The 23,332-nt window shown below is 37.9% G+C and overlaps 1 protein-coding gene across 6 annotated transcripts; it reads left to right on the top strand.

Moving 5' to 3' along the window:
• Window positions 1-2,424: 2,424 nt before the first annotated feature.
• TBCCD1 (TBCC domain containing 1) lies at window positions 2,425-22,955 on the top strand. Of its 6 annotated transcripts, none has more exons than XM_068546411.1 (9): window positions 2,453-2,501; window positions 4,272-4,378; window positions 4,784-5,162; window positions 9,347-9,502; window positions 12,499-12,865; window positions 14,667-14,853; window positions 14,996-15,493; window positions 20,015-20,165; window positions 22,551-22,955. In XM_068546411.1, exons 3-8 carry the CDS (start codon window positions 4,827-4,829, stop codon window positions 20,142-20,144), a joined length of 1,674 nt encoding a protein of 557 aa, XP_068402512.1. In that variant the 5' UTR covers window positions 2,453-2,501; window positions 4,272-4,378; window positions 4,784-4,826; the 3' UTR covers window positions 20,145-20,165; window positions 22,551-22,955. The 6 variants fall into 6 exon arrangements, with proteins under 6 accessions (XP_068402510.1, XP_068402515.1, XP_068402512.1 ...); XM_068546412.1 differs by lacking the exon at window positions 2,453-2,501 and adding an exon at window positions 2,526-2,736; XM_068546409.1 differs by lacking the exon at window positions 4,272-4,378 and having other exon boundaries at window positions 2,425-2,501.
• Window positions 22,956-23,332: the final 377 nt, after the last annotated feature.

Below are 23,332 nucleotides of genomic sequence, written 5' to 3'. Positions count from 1 at the left end.
AACACCATATACAAAAATAAACTCAAAATGGTTTGGAGACCTAAATGTAAGACCAGACACTATAAACTCTTAGAGGAAAACATAGGAAGAACACTCTTTGACATAAATCACAGCAAGATCTTTTTTGATCCACCTCCTAGAGTAATGGAAATAAAAACAAAAATAAACAAATGGAACCTAATGAAACTTAAAAGCTTTTGCACAGCAAAGGAAACCATAAACAGGACGAAAAGACAACCCTCAGAATGGGAGAAAATATTTGCAAACGAATCAACGGACAAAGGATTAATCTCCAAAATCTATAAACAGCTCATGCAGCTCAATATTAAAAAAACAAACAACCCAATCCAAAAATGGGCAGAAGACCTAAATAGACATCTTTCCAAAGAAGACATACAGATGGCCAAGAAGCACATGAAAAGCTGCTCAACATCACTAATTATTAGAGAAATGCAAATCAAAACTACAATGAGGTATCACCTCACATGGGTCAGAATGGCCATCATCAAAAAGTCTACAAACAACAAATGCTGGAGAGGGTGTGGAGAAAAGGGAACCCTCTTGCACTGATGGTGGGAATGTAAATTGATACAGCCACTATGGAGAACAGTATGGAGGTTCCGTAAAAAATTAAAAATAGAATTACCATATGACCCAGCAATCCCACTACTGGGCATATACCGAGAGAAAACCATAATTCAAAAAGACACATGCACCCCAATGTTCACTGCAGCACTATTTACAATAGCCAGGTCATGGAAGCAACCTAAATGCCCATCGACAGGCGAATGGATAAAGAAGAAGTGGTACATATATACAATGGAATATTACTCAGCCATAAAAAGGAACGAAATTGGGTCATTTGTTGAGACGTGGATGGATCTAGAGACTGTCATACAGAGTGAAGTAAGTCAGAAAGAGAAAAACAAGTATCGTATATTAACGCATATATGTGGAACCTAGAAAAATGGTACAGGTGAACCTGTTTGCAGGGCAGAAATTGAGACACAGATGTAGAGAACAAACGTATGGACACCAAGGGGGGAAAGCTGTGGGGGGCTGCGGGTGGTGGTGTGATGAATTGGGCGATTGGGATTGACATGTATACACTGATGTGTATAAAATTGATGCCTAATAAGAACCTGCTATATAAAAAAACAAACAAACAAAACAAGTAATACTAAACCTTCATTGGGTTATTTGTATGGAAATATGTTAATATAAATGTTTCAGACATTACATGAAATTTCTAAAAATCTTATATTTGTATTTGTATGGAAATATGTATGGAAATATGTTAATATAAATGTTTCAGACATTAAAAAAAAAAAAAGACACATGCACCCCAATGTTCATTGCAGCACTATTTACAATAGCCAGGTCATGGAAGCAACCTAAATGCCCATCGACAGACGAATGGATAAAGAAGAAGTGGTACATATATACAATGGAATATTACTCAGCCATAAAAAGGAACGAAATTGGGTCATTTGTTGAGACGTGGATGGATCTAGAGACTGTCATACAGAGTGAAGTAAGTCAGAAAGAGGAAAACAAATATCGTATATTAACGCATATATGTGGAATCTAGAAAAATGGTACAGGTGAACCGGTTTGCAGGGCAGAAATTGAGACACAGATGTAGAGAACAAACGTATGGACACCAAGGGGGGAAAGCTGCGGGGGGCTGCGGGTGGTGGTGTGATGAATTGGGCGATTGGGATTGACATGTATACACTGATGTGTATAAAATTGATGACTAATAAGAACCTGCTGTATAAAATAATAAATTAAATTAAATTAAAAAATTAAAAAAAAAAAAGAAAGCAGGACATGACCAAAAATCATAACATGGAGTTTTAGAGGAAGGAGTGATGTTTCTATGCTGGGTGAAATCCAAAAAAGCTTCCTGAAGGCGGTAACATGGAGGCTAACAGTTAAGGAGCTAACCCTGGTGGCTCTCGCTTCAGACCGCCTGGGTTTGTGTCTTAGCTCGGTCTCTGTGTTACTTTCACCTCTCTAAGCCCTCATCAGTAAAACAAATGTACTTAACTTTGAGGGCTCTTAGGAAGACTGAGATAAGATACGTAAAGGTGCTTTCTTTAATCGGTGCCCAGCCCACAGTAAGCATTCTATAAATGTAAACTGTCATTATCATTATTGTTACTGACTAAAGCGTGCTGACCTTACCAGCAGCTAGTGGCTGACCACAGCTCTGTGGAGCAATTGAAAACTTCCTAATACCCTGAGTAGAAAGGCGCGACACCACAGAGCGGCCGGGTCTGGCTCCACGTTCCAGCATCAAAAGCCCTCAACCTCAGCCAACTGTTTCCCAAACCGCGGAAGAAGTAGCGGGTCGCTCTAGCAACGTTGTCCTCCAGCTCTCGGTGGTGCGAGGCCTTGCGCTTGCGCAGTGGGTGAGCGGCGGGCGCGGGCCGGTCTGGCGGGCGAGGCGCGGCTTCGCGCTGGGAGGTGCGGCCGGGTGGCCCCTATCTTCGCAGGTAACCGCGCGCGGGCCGGCGCCGGGGAAGGAGGGAGGAGTTCGTCACGCTTCGGACTCGGGCTGGGGAGGCCGCTTTCGCGCTCGCCAGGTCTTGGGTCCTCTACGGACTCTTATCAGCTGGGGCTTCTCGGTTCCCGAAGTGCGATCGGGGCGCGCTCGGGCGGCCCACCCAGAGTCCCATCCTGGACCGCGTCCTACCCCCAGAGAGCGGACGAGGTGGCGGCGAAGCCTCGGTAGGACCGCCTTAGGCCTCACGCCGGTCCCCCTGCCTGAATAAGCCGGATCCCAGCGCATCCCAGGGGAGCTTTTGAAGAGGGAAGGAGCCCCAGTTTATGTTTACGAATTTAGCCCTCTCTAGTTTCGTGGTTAGAATAGAGGGGTCATCCCCAGGTTCTGGCTTTTGATTGCTAACTTCAGGGACAGGGGTCAGTATCTCACAGAGCAGCCTATTTTCACTTTGGAGCGGACTAAGATCTTCCTCATAGAACTTTCATCGTCTGGTGTTACTCAGAGGGACGCTAAGCCATTCCCAATTTGGAAGACAGCTGCCATCTACCCTCTCACACCCTTCTTTTGGGTTTATGCTTCCATGATCCTACACCTGGTCCTTAGGTGGCCTTCCACTTAAGGCCAGTCATTCTGGTAATTCTCTTCTGGATTCACTCCTATTTTCCAGATTCTCCCAAAACTGGGTTCCTAAAATACATTTGTAAGTAACACAGTTCTCAAGTCAGACAGACTTGAATTCTAATCCAGGGCTCTGCCAACTCAAGTATGTGACTTTGGGTAAGTCCCTTAACTTTTCTAAGCCTCAGTTTTCTCATCTGGAAATGGGGATAATCATATGTATCTCCAGGTGGTTGTCCGGATGAAAGGTGAAGAACATGAAATACTTAGAATACTACCTGGCACATAGTAAGCACTCAATTGATGTCAATTACTTTTTGAACAGAGAATTCCCAAAAGAAGCACAATTTTCTTAAAGTCAAATGCAAAACATAATAGCAATAAAACATTTTGATATAATCAAATTGATGGAACAATTTGATATAATCATTTTGGAAAGCAATGGTAATGTATGTCAGGAGCTTCAGAAATCTCAGTTACTTCATTTCACAAATGAACATCTGAAAATTTTCTCTGGGAATTAATCATAATGCAGAAAATACGCAGAAAGATGGTAATTATAGCATTATTTATAAAAGTGAAAACATTTAAACTTTTTTTAGTGGAAAATTTTAACATACACAAAAGTAGAATAGGTAAGTGAACCCCCATGTATTCATCATCCAGCTTCAACAATGATCAATATTTTGCCTATCTTGTTTTTGTGAAAAATCTTAAACCTACGAAATGTCTGAAAATAGAACAGTTGAATAAACTGGGGTACATTTATTTAGAGTGCTATTAAGCTTTTAAAATAAGACAGAATTGTATTACAAAATAATACAGAATATATAGTATTATCACAACTATGACAATTCAAAAACTAATATCTAACCTGTGTAGAAAAAAAGACAGGAAGGAAGTACAGTAAAATATTAACTAGTTTCCCTTTGGTGGTGGGACTGTGGATGATTTCCTCCCCTTATATTTTTAGATATTTAACAAATATTTCATAAAAATCATGTATTGTTGTTACAACAAACAATGAACAAACAAAATCTAAAAATATTGCATCTGAGCTAAGGACAGTAGAATATGCCAGAGCAGGTTCACTGTTATAGAGACTAAAGATGCTTTGACTTTCCTTGATCTATTTTTGCAGCCTACATTTACCTGAGCATTCTTGTCTGCCACCCTGTGCTAGTGCTTCATATTGAGCTCATATGGTCAGCTAACACGTCCAGATCTTTAATCGGTCATCCTCTATGTGTAAGTGATTGGACTTTGAAATTTTATTCCCTTATTTTGACTAGTGTGTCCCCTCAGGATAGAGCAAGATTTCTGATGGTGATAGGATGGCTCTTTCCCATTTCTTCTTTTCTTTGTCCTGAGCAGGCATCTATCTCATACCTCATGCTTTACACACTCTTCCTAGAACAACCACTTTGAACAACTCAAGTGAGATAGTTTTGTTTTATCACAATATTTTTCTTGCTCAAATAGATTATAATGAGATCTGACCAAAAATCTATTCTGCTTTTGTTTGATGAACTAGATCCACTTTTTAAATTGACATAGTACATTTAAAAACAGTTAAGGGAGGGGTCACCTTACAAGAAAATGTGTAAATGAGTTTTATTTCAAATTAGTTTGTGAAGAAACTTTGTTTCCTAGGTATGCAAAGAAGCCTTTTCACACAGATGTCCTTAGAGATAATATGGATCAGTCCGGAGTTCTCCTCTGGGTGAAAGCAGAACCCTTTATAGTGGGTGCCTTGCAGGTCCCCCCTCCATCCAAGTTCAGTCTTCACTATCTCAGGAAGATATCCACCTATGTGCGAACCCGGGCCACAGAGGGAGGTTACCCACGCCTGTCCTGGTCTACATGGAGGCACATTGCGTGTGGAAAGCTGCAGTTGGCTAAGGATCTGGCATGGCTTTACTTTGAAATATTTGATAGTCTTGCAGTGAAGACACCGAAGGAGCGCCTGGAATGGTCTGAGATTCTGTCCAACTGCATGTCTGAGGATGAAGTCGAAAAGCAAAGAAATCAGGTATGGATTTATGTGTACATGTATGTGTGTTTAATTACTTTGGGAAATAAACTATTTAAAATTTTTGTACTAGCTGTACAGTGTGCAGTAAGGTTTTAATGACCATGTGATGCCAAAGCACCATTTAAGTTTTAGCAGTTCCAGTTAGGCAATATTTAGTGAATTAGTCCTTACTTAGCAATCCTTATTCACTTATTTTTAAAGCAGTAATGTTATAGAAGCCCTGTAATTGGAAGAGGGAAATATTTTCATTGACATTAAAACTGTTGAGGTACATGAGTGTTTATGAACTGCGGACATGTTACGGTCCGAGCACCTGACTCTTTTTAAGTGAGCGTCTGCTATATGCTGAGATTCAAAGATGATTCGAACAGCAGCTCTGACCTCATGGAGCTCATAGACTAGTAGGGGAAGCTGGTGTGTAAAAAAGTGCTATTTAATAGACATTTCTCCAAAGAAGACATACAGATGGCTAACAGGCACATGAAAAGGTGCTCAACATCGCTAATTATTAGAGAAGTGCAAATCAAAACCACACTGAACTCTACTCAGTACTCTGTAATGACCTATATGGGAAAAGAATCTAAAAAAGAGTGGATATATGTACATGTATAACTGATTCACTGTGTTGTACAGCAGAAACTAACACAACAGTGTAAATCAACTATGCTCCAGTAAAAAAGAAACCCACATTGAGGTATTACCTCACACTGTTCAGAATGGCTATCATCAAAAAGTCTACAAATAATAAATGCTGGAGAGGGTGTAGAGAAGAGGTTACCCTCCTACCTACACTGCTGGCGGGAATGTAAATTGGTGCAGCCACTATGGAAAACAGTATGGAGGTTCCTTAAAAAACTAAAAATAAAGCTACCATATGATCCTGCAATCCTACTCCTGGGCATATATCCAAAGAAAACTCTAATTTGAAAAGATGCATGCACCCCAATGTTCACAGCAGCGTGTTTACAATAGCCAAGACATGGAAGCAACCTAAGTGTCCATTAACAGATGAATGGATAAAGAAGATGTGATATATTTTGATATATATATGTGATATATATATGTATATATATATATAATGGAATATTACTCAGCCATAAAAAAGAATGAAATAATGCCATTTGCAGCAACATGGATGGACCTAAAGATTATCATACTAAGTGAAGTAAGACAGAGAAAGACAAATATTATATGATATCTCTTATATGTGGATCTAAAAAATAGTACAAATGAACTTATTTACAAAACCGAAACAGACTCACAGACATAGAAAACAAACTTGTGGTTACCAAAGGGGAAGAGGGGGAGTGATAATTTAGGAGTATGGGGTTAACAGATGCAAACTACCATATATAAAATAGATAAACAACAAGTATCTGCTGTATAGCACAGGGAACTATATTCAATATCTTGTAATACACTATAATGGAAAAGAATCAAAAAAAAAGAATATAGATATATTACATATGTATATATGTATAACCTAATCACTTTGCTGTACACCTGAAGCTAACACAATATTGTAAATCGACTATAGTTTAAAAAGTGCTATTTAATAGTATGGAATGTACAATAAAAGTATGCATAAAGTACAGAAATAGAATAGAGAAGAGAATGATTAATTCTGGTGATAAGGAAAGACTTCACAGAGAAAGTATATTAATCAGGGTAGGCTATTACAGTAACAGGTGATCCCAGCATTTTAGTGGCTTGGTGCAATAACAGTTTATTTCTTATTCATATAGCAGTCCAACATAGGGCATCTGGTTGGATGAGTCTCTAGGCTGCTGTCATCTAAGCAATGACTCAGGGATCTAGCCATCTTCTGTCTTTTGGAGCCACTGTTATACTAGGTTAAAAGCAAACAAAAATGAAATTTCAGTGGCTTACAGGAACTAAGGTTTATTTCTTGCTTATTTTACATTTAGGCTGCACCTTAGCTATGGCTCTTTTCCAGGCTGTGGCTCTATGTGTCTGCCCATTTGGAGACTCAGGCTGAAGAAACAGCTTCTGTGTAGGTCATGTCTATTCTTGGGATAGAAGGGAAGAGCAACAGAACAGGAGAAAAGTCTTGATGCCTCTTAAAACTTTTGCTCAGATGTGACATAAACTACAACTACTTTTGTTCCATTGGCCAAAAGCTTTGTCACATGTCCATGCCTGAAATTAATAAGATGGGAGGTAAACTACCTCACAGGAGGCAGGGAAATCCCCTGGCCATGGGAAGGGCCGTGTAAGCCTCTTGGAGGATGAGGAAGTGAACAATTGCAAATAAAATACAGTTTGCCACAGCCATTCCCACTAGGGCCTGAGTCCTTCACTTCCATTTCTTTGGGATAGTTTTCAGGAGGCTTAAAAGCGGTATATGTAAACCCACCCACATTCCATTGACTAACCCAGTTATGCCATATGCAACTTCAAAGGAGGCTGGGAAATGCCATCTAATTGTGTGCTCAGGAAGGAAAGGCATTTCGTTAGCATCTAGCCAGTCTCTACCACATGGTGTAATATCTAAACAAGGTTTTGGAGATTGAAAAAAAGTTTGGCAAGCAACCAGGAGGAGAAGGGCATTATAGTTTTCATTAATTAAACATTTATTGAGTGCCTACTATGTGCTAGGTACAGTAGTGGGTGCTGTATATACAGAGATGAATAAAACCTTCAAGAAGCTCCAATTTTTTTGAGTGCTTACTATGTACTAGTTTCTACGCTAGTTACTAGGAATATAAAAATGAAAAAGAGAAAGATCTTACAGTCTCATGGAGAGGCAGGTATATGAAGGAATAATGATAATATAACAAATAATTGTTAAATAGAAGTATGTATAAAATCAGGGAATTACGCTGAGTGAAAAAAGTCAATCCCAAGAGGTGACATACTATATGATCCCATTTATGTAACATTCTTGAAATGACAAAATTATGGAGATAGAGAACAGATCAGTGGTTAGGGGCTAAAGAAGGGGTGAGGTAGGGTGGGAAGTGGAGCCACTAGTGTAACAGTGGCTCCAAAAGACAGAAGATGCCTAGATCCCTGAGTCATTGCTTAGATGACAGCAGCCTAGAGACTCGTCCAACCAGATGCCCTGTGTTGGACTGCCACATGAATAAAAGACTATAAAAGGGCAACATGAAGGAACCTTGCGTGGATGGAAGTGTTCTGTACCCTGACTGTATCCCTGTCAATACCCTGGCTGTGCTGTTGTATGATAGTTTTACAAGATGGGAAACTGGATAAAAAGTACATGGGATCTCTCTGTTCTTGGCAGCTGCATGTGAAACTGCAGTTACCTCAAAAAGTTTAATTAAGAAAGTAAAAATTTTTTTAAATATATAGACTCATGAGGTTCCACACTGACAGCTGATTGAATTGGTAGGTTTAGGTGATCCTGAGAGTCCATATTTTTAAGTTCCCTAGGCATACTGATTTCTAGCCATGTTGGGAGTCAGGGTGAATATAGCTGTAGTCCCAGATGTATTACTTCACTTTTTTGCCTCTCTTGTGTGTGTATGGGAATGGGTATATGAGGATAATCATGAGCTTCAAATCCTGAGCTTCAAACCACACCCTTCTTCAAACAAGAAATAACTTAACATCTGTCAGACCAGTAGTATTTTTCTTTTAAGTCAAACACCCTTTTAAGAATTTGATGAGAACCTGAGGCCTACTCCCCCACAAAATGCATATACACCAAAAAATTATGTACAATTTCAGGTGTTGCACTGATATCCTGAACTTTCTTGATAAGTTTGTGATCAGGTTAAACTAACCTCTGTGTCTTGATTAAATTTCCTTCTTCCTTTCTTTCATCTATTTGTTCATTCAGATTACTAAGGTTTTTTTTTTTAACTGTAATTTTAAACTTCTGAAATAATATACTTTAAAAAAGTATGTACTTCATCCTTTCCACTTCATCAGTTTTGGGAGAGAGTGACTATGGCCATAGATGCTACATAGCTTTCTGAGAAAGTAAGTGACTCCAGTTTAATTAGTTTTAGAAACTCCTACATCTGGGTATCAGAGACATACATATCCAATGCTAGCAACATTTCCACATTTGTCTTCTTAGGATCAGCACACTGTTGTGAATTTCTTTTACTATGTCTACTTAGTTACTATATCTAATAGTGGTTGATGTTGTTTTAAGACATGTGTTCATCATTTATTTTCTTCTTGGACAGCTTTCAGTGGACACCCTACAGTTTCTGCTCTTCTTATATATACAACAGTTAAACAAGGTCTCCCTGAGGACATCTTTGATTGGAGAAGAGTGGCCTAGTCCCAGACACAGATCTCAGTCTCCTGACCTGACTGAAAAATCCAGTTGTCATAATAAGGTACTGTTTAAATTATGATCTCTTTCTCTGAAAGGGACAATTTGTGAGGGAGACAGTTTGCCTTCATTAAAAATTACTTTGAATTACTTATATAAGCCAGAGATTTGTTGGCTTGATTTGTTTTGTTTTTTCTTTCTTTTCCTAATTATAAAACAAAATCAATATGTGCAGTCTTAATCAAGATAGAGAACTGATTTCAGTTCCTTCAACGACACAAAAATCACTTAGATAATTTTCAGGCAAATCGTTCACTCTACTCTTACTAGCATTCCCATTTTTGCAAATGTTAATGAATTTGATTTCGCATGATTGTAGGCAACTCAGTTAACTTCTCTAGCTTGGCTTCTTTTCTCTAAATGGAGATGATAATGCCTGTTTCTGAATGGCTGTGAGAATTCAGTAATATATAGCACGAGACTTGTTGTATCGTAAGCACCAGTATATGGTGACTTTAGTTTGTGCTATTGCATGACCTCTCCCAGCAACTGATTGGACCAGGGATGGACACTTGACTAGCATAACCCATTCCTAGGTATGTATTTGAAATTGGTCTGATTTGAAATGATGATCTGGCCCAATCAGTACCCCAGGGATTGAAGAAATTACCCAGTTGGTGATAGGTATTTGCTGGTAGCTCATGTGGCATTGGGACCAGAATAGCTACCACATCTGTGAGTGACCTGGAGTTATGAGGGGTTAGCAACTCTGAAAAAAAAAAAGAAGAGAATGGAACAAACATGCAGAGAGACCTGAGAGAGAACCAGGTTCAAGATGGCTTTCCAGTTCCAGTTCTGATGAGGTCTCCCTGTACTTCAGTTTGGGAGATGACTGTATGTCCCTACAGTAGAATCTCCCTTCACTTGAATTATCTTGTATTCCCCGTTCCAGTGAAAGTTACCACCAGCCACCCATGCTCTCTCTATCACCACCCATACCTAGTTAGTTGTCAAGTCTTACTGATTCTGCCTTCAAAATAACTCTTTAAAATTTTGTCCTTTTTTTGGGAATTCCCTGGCGGTCCAGTGGTTGGGACTCGGTGCTCTCACTGCCGGGGGCCTGGGTTCGATCCCTGGTCAGGGAACTAAGATCCTGCAGGCCTCGAGGTGCAGCCAAAAAAAAATTATCCTTCTTCTTCCGCTATATAGGCCCTAATGTCATTTTTCTTTTTTTTTTTTTGCTTTGATTTCTATAATTAGATCCTACTTGGTCACCCTGCTTTTAATCTATAGCCCACCTACTACACTGGACTTTCTAAAATACAGATCCGTTGTATCCATCTCCTGTCAGAACTCCATCAGTGAATTCTCATTGTCACTGTTGTTTTCATCTTGTACTGTTTGGAGCCTTCTTAGGCCTGCTTACCGTGGGGGAGGGAGATGCAGCAAGAGGGAGGAAGAGCAGGTGAGGCTGTGGACAGCTCTGCTTTGAAATGCTCTTTGGCATCCAGATGAGAGTTTAGTAAAGAGAAAAATGGTATAGCTATTTACGAAATAGTTTATTTTGTCTCTGGCACACAAAATAAAGTCCAGATATCTTAGTATTTCATACAGAGCCTTTTGTGAATGGTCCCTGCCTACCATTTTACCTTTACCTGCCACTTCCCAGCATGCTCCCTACACCCACCTACACCCCACCCAGAACTTCCATTTCTCTGAACACAGCAGGTGATTTTACTCCTATGGGCCTTTGGTTGCCAGTTCCCTAGGCCTAGAATGCTTTTTTCCCTGATCTGTTTGCATAACTACCAGCGTCAATCAAGAATCTATTCAAACAGCACTCCACTAAGATTTGTTTTCCCCAAATGGAGTTCTTTGTTCTTTTCATGCTCATAGAACATCTTACAGATCTCTGCTATAGGTTTCATCCCACTGTGTTATAGTTATTTGTTTATACTGTCATTTCACTACATAGTTGCTGAATTCCTTGAGGACAGGAACCATGTCTTATTTAGTTTGCATAATTCATCACTTAACACTGCTCATATCACATATCTGTCAAATGAATAAGCCAAGTTATTGGTACGTCTGCCAACTCAAAGCTTATTCCCAAGGTTATAACTTCTCTTTTTTTTTAAAATTTATTTATTTTATTTATATTTATTTTTGGCTGCGTTGGGTCTCGTCGCTGCGCGCAGGCTTTCTCTAGTTGCGGCGAGCGGGGCTACTCTTCATTGCTATGCGTGGGCTTCTCATTGTGGTGGCTTCTCTTGTTGCGGAGCACAGGCTCTAGGCACACGGGCTTCAGTAGTTGCAGCACGCAGGCTCAGTAGTTGTGGCTCACGGGCTCTAGAGCACAGGCTCAGTAGTTGTGGTGCATGGGCTTAGTTGCTTCACGGCATGTGGGATCTTCCCGGACCAGGGCTGGAACCCGTGTCCCCTGCATTGGCAGGCGGATTCTTAACCACTGCGCCACGAGGGAAGCCCCCAAGGTTATAACTTCTCTTAAATCTGGTTACTGTAAGATCAGTTGCCTTGTTTCATTAGATTTTGAAATTCCTTCTGTAATTTGAGAAGGTAAATTAAAAAGAAACCTAGTGCTTCATGAAATGAATGTCTGAGGCGGTTATTTTTATGTTTGATCTGAAACTTTTAGACTATTTAATACTAGGGGTGTGACCTTGGACAAGTTTCTTAACCTTTTTGTATCTCCATTTCTTCATCTGTAGAATGGGCATGGTAATAGCATCTATCCTAAGACTGTTGCTAGTTTCAAATATGTTAAATTTTGTATAACAGTGCTTGGCACACACTGAGGGTTAGCTACTAGTATTACTTTTGAATTATCTAAGGTAGAGAGAGAATCTGTTTATACCTATTACGTGCACAGAAAATCTTTATAAGGTTTATATAGCCACTTTAAATGCTTTTGGGAGGATGAGGCAAAGTATAAATACAAAATAATTAAAATATAAAAGTCTCAGGTCTTACTGTTCTGTTGAAACAATGAGTTTCAATCTCATTGTTCTGTTAAAAGTGCTTTCTTTTGATATTTTTTAGAACTGGAATGATTACAGTCACCAAGCTTTTGTCTGTGATCATCTGTCAGATCTCCTTGAACTGCTTGTAGATCCAGAACAACTCACTGCATCATTTCATTTGACCCATAGTAGTCTAGTCTCTCGAGAAGCTGTTGTAGCACTCAGCTTTCTTATTGAAGGTACAGTGAGTGGAGCCAGGAAGATATATCCACTTTATGAACTTGCACTGTGGCAACCACTGCATGCAGAAAGTGGCTTCTCAAAGACCTCTAAGGCCTTTTCTTTCTACAAGCTGGAAGCCTGGTTGAGAGCCTGTTTAACTGGGAATCCATTTGGTACATCTGCTTGCCTCAAGTCTGGGAAGAAATTGGCTTGGGCTCACCAAGGTATTTATTAATATTTTAATCTATATTAAATTGAATGACAGGTTAAGGAACCTAGTGTTTTCTGGTGTATTAATGATCACATGTCTTTTGTGGAAGACCTAAAAAATATTGCTACTATAAAACAGAAAAAGGGAACATCTCTTTTGTATATGACTTTTTCTCAAGGCTGCCACAGTCTGAGAGAGTTGATTTATTAGTCCAGGTTGTTTTGGTTGCAGTTAGTAGAAACTCCAACTTCGGTCGGTCCTTTTCTTTGCTCTGCTCTTCTCTTTTCTGACTCTTTTTCCCCTCTCACTCTCATATGCTCATTTGCTTGAAGCTTTCCTATTTTCTATGCACCTTACCAGAAACTGGCCATTCCATAGTTACAACCTCATAGAGTTGGTGTAAAGATGAGGTTCTTTTTGAGCTACACAGACACAAGCAGACTAGCTATTTCTAAATTGGAAATTTAAATTCAAAGTAGAGAGAATTACGCTTTGGTTGCAAATGTATCTATTCCTGATAGTCCAGTGATGGCTAAAGGGATAGGTTCAGGTACTGTATGACTTCTTCAGGCCCAGGTATAAGTTTTAAGAGAAGAGGGGCCCAGATAGAAGTTTAAAGAGAAGTAGGTACCTGTACTAAGGCCAAGCAAAATTAATGGGAAAAAACTAGAATATACGTCCACAATCTCTGAGTTTCAAAGGTAAAGAAAAAACAGTTTCCGTGCAAATGTAAAAAAAAAAATCAGTTTCGTATCAAATGTTTATAATTCTGAAAACCAGAAAATGGTTGAGCAACATCTACAGTGATCCAAGTATTTTATATGCAACCAAGCTATTGCTCTAGCGTGAGCTCAGATTCTCAGATATGTAAGGCTCCTACAAATATACAGGAGATACTACATAATTCTTGATGTTGGTAAAAGAATATAAGTAAGTTTTTAAATGTTGTTAGGGTAGGCACTGGAGGAAAAAGGACATCTGACCTTTTAGGATTATACAAAAACATGTTAGAGAGTAGGATTACAAATAATTTTTATCTTGTTTTACTACTAGTATTTAAAATTTTTCTACAGTAGCCATATATTACTTTTCTAATAAAAGGAAAAAATAAGAATTGTTTTAAAAGAAGAATAGCATACTATGTGACCTCTCCACATTTGGCCAATTTTCTTTACAAGGGTATCCTGATGGTTTTCTGGGAAGTACAGTCTGAGAAGGCAATGATGTAATGGTGGGACTGTGTTAGGAGGTCAGCCTGCATAGATTTCTTGAGGGTGAGTTTGTGTTTAAGGCACCACGTTTGACAGGAAGATGTGCTCTCAGTTAGTAATGATCCTGGGAGTAAAGATGTGAACCCAAATACAATTCATGGAATGATATGGTAAGTAACTTAGGAGGGGTTCAGAATTAGTATTATGGCAATTTAAAGAGATTATTTAAGAGTTGGGATGATAAATTAAGTCTGGTTGGAGAAGATACTGTTTGAGTTGGGCCAGCTCTGCCACTTACTAGCCATATGGCCTTAGGCACATTACTTAAGTTAAAGGGTAGACATGAAAAAATCTTAGATCTATAGGCAATGTTGAATGGATTGTAGGTTTAACCTTTTTTTTAAAACAAAAAAATTTGAAATATTGCAAATATACAGAAAAGCACAGAGAATAATATAGCACACCCAACACCCAAATCTAACATTTTTTTAAACCTCACATGGGTCTAATTTTAGACATGTATACATGTAGACATGTGTAACCTCGTATGGTTGATTGTTTTTCTTTGAAACAATCTCATTTATTTATATTTTTCTTAAATAGTTGAAGGGACGACCAAAAGAGCTAAGATTGCTTGTAATACTCACGTGGCTCCTAGGATGCACCGCCTGGTGGTGATGAGCCAGGTTTACAAGCAGACATTGGCCAAGAGCTCAGATACTCTGGTGGGGGCACATGTAAAGATTCATCGTTGCAACGAGACTTTTGTATATCTGCTGTCTCCCTTACGGTAAGCAGTCTTCATAGTGTTTTGATGTTGTGACGTTTTCTTTGGACCAGGATTTGTCCTTTTATTTGCCATCAGAGTATAATATCGTAGTCAGATATTTTTTATCGTATTCTTATTCAGAGGAATTTACCTCATTTTTCAGATCTGTGACAATTGAGAAGTGCAGGAATAGCACCTTCATCCTGGGCCCTGTACAGACTGCTCTTCATCTCCACAGCTGTGACAACGTTAAAGTCATTGCTGTTTGCCATCGTCTGTCCATCTCTTCTACAACAGGTTGCATCTTTCACATTCTGACACCTACACGCCCACTTATTCTCTCTGGGAACCAGAGAGTAACTTTTGCCCCCTTTCATACCCATTACCCAATGCTGGAGGACCACATGGCCAGGACTGGCCTTGCTACAGTGCCTAACTATTGGGATAATCCCATGATTGTGTGCAGAGAGAACAGCAGCACAAGTGTCTTCCGACTCTTAGCACCGTGTGAATTCTATGTGTTTATTATTCCCTTTGAAATGGAAGGGGACACAACAGAGATACCTGGGGGTCTTCCATCTGCATATCAGAAAGCACTGGGCCAAAGAGAGAAAAAGATACAGACCTGGCAGAAAACTGTGAAGGAGGCTCGTTTGACAAAGTGAGTGTTTTCTAAAAGTAGTAATTTGTCTTACGTAAAACTCCATGGGAAAGCAAATTAATCTGCACATGTTTATAATTGTGCTAAAGAAATCAAAAATACATAGTGTATCTTTCACTAAGGTCAGTATTCCAGGCACAGTTTGGTTGGGGGATGGGAGCAAGTGGATACTCAAGTATTAGACGCCTTTCTTTTAAGTAGCTTAAGTTTAACTGACAGATATAAGACTTCAATGAATGAAAGATCATATATAAGGTCAATCATAAATGGATTGGTTTTAGTTTTTAATTTACTTCTCTGCACTATACTAGTGGTTCTCAAGCTGCATTGTGCATCAGGATCATGCAAAGAGCTTGTTGAAAATACAGGTTTCCTGGCTCCACCACTCCACAGGCAGACTTGCAAGGGTGGACTCCTGGTCCATGCTGGTCCGTGGACTAATGCCAGTTTTTGTCAGAGTTTTCCTAATCCATGGTAAAATGTGAAAAATAAATACAGTTTTAAAATAATGCTAAATTTAGTCAATTTAGAATCCTGTCTTTTATTCTGAAATTACTTTTTACTTTGGGGGTACTAAAATATTTTATTTTTCATAACATGCTTGTGATAGTAGATGGTTATAGTTTATTATGTCCACCACAAAATTTTATTTCAAGGGTTTTGATCTCTGAACTCTGGAAGCCAGGGACACACTATATGTAAACCATATGTAAAGATTCAGAAAACATCAGTGTGAGTGGTCAGAGATTTATGGAGAAAATAGAATTTGTGTTGGACCTTGAAAAATGAGCAGAGTTTGGAGAAGAAGTGAGGGTTGGGCAGAATACTTTTAACAGCACTAGAGGAGTAGATGTGGAAGCAGAAGCAGACTTCAGGTATCCTGGAAATCAGTTGCTGAAACAAGATTCTGGATATGGATAATGATATTTAAACTTGGATGGGTAGATTGAGCCAGATTATGTAGAATCTTGAATATCAGGCAATAAAGGTTAGATTTAAGTGGAATTAAGTAATAGGAGCCATAAAAGGGTTTTGAACAATGGAATGAAAGCCATTTCATTTATTCGGGAACATTTATAGAATGCCTACAATATGCAAACCACTTTATTAGATGCTATGGCAGATTAAAAAATGTGATTGGCACATATGAAGATCCTCTGCTTAGATCTGAAAGAGGGAAGTCAGGGTGATATTACAATATTCTAGACTAAGAAACTGGACTAGAGTGGAGATGATGGGGGTGGAGACCAGAAATACTTTGACAGGAGGCTGGACTTGGTGCAAGATTTTGTAAAAAAGACAAGAAAATTAAAGATGACTCCAAAAATTGGAGCCCAGTTTAGAAACATTTGATCAGTTTTCTTCTGGACAGAATAACATGTGCAACTTAAAAGTAGTGGTTGTTCAGAATAAGTAATTATTGTCTATACAAGTATTTTGGTATTTAATTAAATTTTATTTGTTAGAGATATTAGGAGAGGAAACATAGTACTGAAAGATGGAGGGGTGCTTCTTCTACAGCATTGTCCATTTGGGAGCTGGAGCTAGTTTGAGAAAAGGGTATCAAGTTCTTCTGGAGGATATTTACATGAAATGTCCTATATTCTGATAATGTCTTGGTCCTTGAGACTTAGAAAAACTATTACTTTAATAATTGGATTCCATTTGCTTGGTATCAGTCTTTTTGTTTGTTGTTGTTTCTTCTGGTTGTCATTATCTTGGAAGATTAGCCATCCTAAAAGTGTTTCTATTTCTGATGATCCAGAACTGTGATTTGATGTGTAAGTAAAAATGCTTATTTTAATTAGATGTCTTGGTTTTATTAGATGTTAAAATTAGTGTTGTTCTTTGGATAGCTGTGTCTATATTGTAGTGGAAAGTACTCTGACTCAGGAATTAGTACAGGTCGTGCCACTTATTGTGTGACATTGAATGTGTCATCTGACCTGTCTGGCTCTTAGCTATATCATATATAAAGTATATTTTCTACCTGATGAGATTGATATAAAAGTTTAATAAGATAACTTATAGTAACGATGTGTGTGTAAGACACTGTAGTGGTGTGTGCTGTACCGTGTATAGTAATGTGAGTGTAAGGCACCCTGCTTAGTGATGAGTTTGTGAGACACATCTTCTGGGTGAGATTGTTTACCCACAATATCTGAGACCTGCCCTGTTAGAATTAGCTTCATTGTAAGAGAAATTGTTGAAAAAAGACTTGATCCAGCCATGGTATTTTCTGGATGCATTCTTGTGGCATATGGATTAAGGAAGCAGGTATATAATATATAATTACATAGTTGCATTTAGATTCTTTAAAACAGTTGCTACCTGCCAAAAATAGAAACATCAATAACAGTCACAACTCATGCTTTACCTGGGAATCCACTGTAGTAATACTGCTGTTATCTGTTACAAACATTCCACCTGGTTTGTATCTCATGGATTGAGCCACCAGGATACTAATACTACAGATCAGTCATTCTCAATTTAGCAGAATAGTGCTGATGACCATAATAATAGGTAATATGTATTGAGCACTTACTATGTGCCAAGTACTGTTCTAAGCACCTTCTATGTATTAACTCATTTATTCTTCCTAATAGTTCCCTATCACAGATGAGAAAACTGAGGAACCGAGCGATTTAAGTAATTTATCCAAAGTCACGCAGGAGCCAGGATTCACACCTAGTCAGCCTGGTTCCAGAACCTGGGTTCTTAGTGTCTTTACTGTTTTCTGTGAACTATTGTCATATATAATATAATCATTATACCGATGTGATATAAAAATGGATCATTGGAAGAACGTTCTTTTAAAGCAATTCTGTTGTTTGGATGCTGCTAGTATTTAGATGGCTGGATTTTCTTACACATATGAAAAGCTTATACACATGTGTGGAATCTGGAATGTGGTAAGCATTTAATAAATATTGCCTCTGAATCATAGCATATTCAAGTGATGAGATCCATGATAACGCTAGAAACCAGCAAAAGCATGCAATTTAACTTTGGGAACATGGGAAGACAGAAGAATTATTGAATAATTTGAAAAGAAACTGCCAACACAATCCTTTTAAAGTGATTAGATGATGTCATTTCCCTGCTCTGTCCCCTCTAATGGGTCCCCATCATACTTGGAATAAAATATAAAACCTTCGCAGTACCTACCAGGCCCTCTCTCCCTCGTTTTCTGCCATTCTTTTCCCATTCACTTCCCTCCCACCATACTACAGTGTTACTTAGTCATTGCCGTCCAGCCAAACACCACCAGGAACGTATCTGTAGAATAAAGTTGGATTTTATTACTCATTACAAGGAGGGAGAGAACTAGTTTCATCTCCATAAAAGCGTGTTTAAAAGAACTGATAATTGTATTTTGGCTGTGCTAGGTGATTTGGGGGAGGGGTGTAGGAAGCAAGGTTTTGTTGTGGGTTGGATGCAATCTGGAAGTGAGGGTAATTCTATGATTTGGTATTGTAATAATTTTTATATTACAGAGGAGAGGAATAAAGGGGCTAAAACTATAATTGTAAAGAAACAGCGGTCACTCATTAGCCAGGAAAGGGTGATGCTCGGTCATTTTTGTGGTGTGGACCACAAAATGGTTTTGTTTTTTGTGTGGACCTGACATATGATTATGGAATGAGTTTATTTTTGCCTTGATCTAGCATTGTCCCATAGTGGCCTTGTCTCCTGTTGGTGTGCTATGGGATTATTTACGTTCAACAGAAGAGCAGCAGGTCAGATCCCAGCTACACCTAGGCCTAGCTGATGGTGCCAAGCTAGCTCCTGGCTGTCAGGAGCTTTTCTTCTCTTGCTTATCCTGAACATGTTAAATATTCTCTCACTTTAGAGCCTTTGCACTTTTTGTTTCCTCTGCCTGGAATGTTCTCCAGATATTTATTTTGCTTAATCCATCACTTCATTCAGATCTCTGCTTACGTGTCATCTTAGGCTTCTGTCCATCCTTTTTGCTACATTAGCATTCCAAATACTCTTGATATCCCTACTCTGCTCTATTTTTCTCCAAGGCACTTATAACTACTTAAGTTCATATACATATTTATTTTATTTATTACCTATCTCCCCTACTAGAATATTCAGTCCACAAGGAGCACAGACTACATAGGTCACAAAGTGAATGGCGCCCTCTAGAATCATGTAGTGCAAACCTGCCCGGGCAGAGGCCATTTCTCTTCTCTTTATACATTTATCCTCATCAGTCAGAACACTACCCAGCATCACTTGGTCCTCAGTAAATATCTGTTGAGTGAATAACCACAGTAGAACAAAATATATAATTACTGATAAGTTTTTACAAAGAGGGAATTGTATCTGACCAATCTTTTTTTTGGTGGTGGTGGTGGTGATTCAGTGTATAGAACTGAACAGAGCAGTTATTCGGAGAGAACAAGTGGCTAACTAGAAATAATTTAACATTTATCCCATTAAAGTATTTTATAATCACTTGGAGTAAAATTAATATGAATTAGTATTGCTACATTCTTTTTGCAATTTTAGGGATCAAAGGAAGCAGTTCCAGGTACTTGTGGAAAACAAGTTTTATGAGTGGTTGATTAATACAGGACATCGTCAGCAGCTGGACAGTCTTGTGCCCCCTGCAGCAGGCTCCAAACAAGCAGCAGGATAAGACTTCCTCATCAAAACACTGGTAGGCATTTATAATGGAGGGCACTTAAAACAAATTATTTGGGGGAGATCTTACAAGCATACCAAAAAAACACACAGAATATTATGTTACCAACTATTGCTGATTTTTTCCACTGCTCCCACCAGCATATACAGATTTTAACATACCCATATATACTACATTTTATAGTGAGAAGGCCAAGCAAAATATTCAGGTGGAGCCTATAGAGTTACGGGCAAATATAATAGCCAAATTTGTCTTTTTTGTCTCTTGCCTGGCACAGGTTGTACCATCCACAGCTGTTCTATACTTCCCCATATATGGTTTTTAGTCTTACCCTTTCTGACACATTTTTCCTCTTTCCCATAATCCCACACATAAATCAATTAATAAATTAGCTAATCTTTATTAATTGTACATATGGGCATTAATAAATTACCAGAATTAATCCAAATGAAGATTTGAATACTAAACTCTAGGAGACCTACAGATTCAATAGAAGAGAACATGGATACAGGCAAATTTATTGGAAGTTATTTAATCCAAATACATAGTATTCCTTTTTTTTTAATAGAAATTAGCTTATTTTGCTATTTTAAAGTATCTTTAGAGACTAACAATAGAAAAACACAAAGGACATAAATAGGTAGTTCACAGGAAGATACTTACAAACACAAAGATGCTCACTTTCACTTAAAATTAAAGAAATGTAAGATACTATTTTTCATCTATCACACTGGCAAGGATCAAAAACATAGTATACAACACTGATAAGACATTTCACTTACCGCTGGGGAAAGTGTAAATTTGTGCAACCTTTTTGGAGGATAGTTTGACAAAATCAGAATTAAAAATGCACACATTCTTTGACTTTGCAATTTCACTTCTTAGATTTATCTTACAGATACATTCATGAATGTAAAGATCTGTTTAAAAGAGATGTTCAGAAACTAACACAACACTGTAAAACGACTATACTCCAATAAAAAATAAATAAGTACATACATACATACATATAAAAGAGATGTTCATTGCAGCATTGTTTGAAATAGCTGTGGGCTGGAAACCAGCCAAATGCTCCCCATTAGAGGGCAGGTGCCTAATAATGAACTGATTCATCAATGCCACGGAATGCGTCTTTGAAACGAATGAAGCACACCTGCATGTGCTGATCCTGAATGACCTCTAGGGGGTGACGGTGAAAGCTGGCAGGGGGCGTAAAATGTTGCCTCGTGTGTTTGAAAAAAGGAAAGGGATAAATCACACATATTTTTATGCTAGTTATATGCCTTAAAAATTTCTGAAAGGATATAAAGAAATTGTTAGCAGTGTTTGTCTTTGAGGAATGAGACTGGGTGTCTAGGGTAGGAGAAAACTTACTCTTAATTTTTATTGAGATATTCACATACCATAAACTTCACTTTTTTAAAGTGAAGAATTCAGCAGCTTTGATTATATTCACAAGTTTGTACAATCATCACCATTTAACAAATCCAGAACATTTTCATCACCCTAAAAATAAAGCCCGTATACATTGACCGTCACTCCCAATTCCTCCAACTCCCCATATCTCCTCTGCCGCCTGGTCCCTGGCAACCTCTAACCTACTGTTTGTCGCTTGAGTTGTCAGTTCTGGACATCTCATATAAATGGAATCATACAACATGTGGTCTTTGTGTCTGCCTTCTTTCACTTAGTGTAATGTTTTCAAGGTTCATCTATGTTGTAGCATGTGTCAGTACATCATTCCTTTTTATGGTTGGATACTATTCCATTGTACGGATATACCGCACTTTATTTGTTCATCAGTTGATGGACATTTGAGTTGCTTCCACTTGTTAGCTATTGTGAATAATGCTGCTATATGTACTTTCGTGTACAAATTTTTGTGTAGAGATATTTTTATTACTCTTCAGTATACTATGCGGAGGATTAGAATTGCAAGATCATATGTTTAACTTTTTGAGGAACCGCTGAACTGTTTTCCAAAGCTGCGTAAACTTATTCTTTATTGTTTATACATTGTTTACATTTTCAAAGTGTGTATTACTTTTTATAAAAAAAGAATTTTACAATATTTAGTTAATAAATACTGAGATTAAGAATTGGAAATCTGATGAAGATTATACAAAGGAAATGGGAACTATAAGAGGATAAGATCTTACTTTAGACTAACCCCACAGCCTGCTACTTTATGTCTATGTATGAATTTCGTTTCTTCTATTATGAACTAATGTGACCCTCAGAAAAAAGGAATGTAATTAACTTTTAACTTCACATATTTTATCACTCTAAATTATCATCTGACCGATTTATGTGATTTTATGAAAAGGATTTTTTCCTGTTTTTACACGAAGGTGATAGAAAGTTAGTTTTTTTGTTTTGTTTTGTTTTTTTCATATTCAGGGCCCTGGAAACATGAAGATGAATGCAAGATGGTGCACATGTTGAAACTAAACTGGGAAGGTGCTCTTGCTGCTTAAAAGACTTTGGGGATTTTTCTTCCTATAGAAGACCTTTCCTTAAGTTTCCTTCCAATGTCATTTGCTACTGTTTACATTGAATTTTAGCTAAACTTCTATTATATAAACATATAGTTTATAGAACATCAGAAGGCTCATTTTGTGATGCTAAAATGAAAAAGTTGATGAAGGCATTGTATATATGTTAATATTAAAGTGATTGAGCATAGGTTTTGTAGTTCTTTGTAACTATTTAAAAGGAAATTACTACTCCTTTTAGAAAAGAACTGGAATGAAAGTATGATTTTTGGAGTATAAATATAGCAGGAAAGATTTTATACGAAGATATTTTAGTCCTTAAAGTATGCAACAATGAAATTGCATAAAATCTTTATTTTTCATTTCACTTTCTGCTTCAAATTTTCAATAAACAAACTCTAAAAAGTAATCTTCTCCTTTCAATAAAAAGATAAAGCTTTACTTTTAATTTTAGAAAAGATTTCCAATGTCATTCTGTGATGTTATATCAAAATAAAGTTTACATTTGATGGGAAAGCTACGTTCTTTAAGATAAAGAAAACAGTTACCAGTTTAATGAATCTGATTGCTGATAAACATTGTTTCATATGCTCTTTGGCCATTTAATTAGTAATTATATCTAAAAGCGCTTGATCTGTTATTTCTAAAATGAAAATTAACCCTCAGAATGTGTTTTAATTATAATTG

Source organism: Eschrichtius robustus, chromosome 6, assembly GCF_028021215.1.
Source record: "Eschrichtius robustus isolate mEscRob2 chromosome 6, mEscRob2.pri, whole genome shotgun sequence".
Classification (NCBI taxonomy): domain Eukaryota; kingdom Metazoa; phylum Chordata; class Mammalia; order Artiodactyla; family Eschrichtiidae; genus Eschrichtius; species Eschrichtius robustus.
This window is presented reverse-complemented; position numbering and strand designations above follow the sequence as displayed.

What these genes read in the sequence shown, in the direction of transcription:
- TBCCD1 (XM_068546409.1), top strand. Translation starts at nt 4,827, where the DNA reads ATGGATCAGTCCGGAGTTCTCCTCTGGGTGAAAGCAGAACCCTTTATA. An exon ending in TCGAAAAGCAAAGAAATCAG is followed by an intron (nt 5,163 to 9,346) that starts GTATGGATTTAT and finishes CTTCTTGGACAG; the next exon opens with CTTTCAGTGGACACCCTACA. An exon ending in AAGGAGGCTCGTTTGACAAA is followed by an intron (nt 15,494 to 20,014) that starts GTGAGTGTTTTC and finishes TTGCAATTTTAG; the next exon opens with GGATCAAAGGAAGCAGTTCC.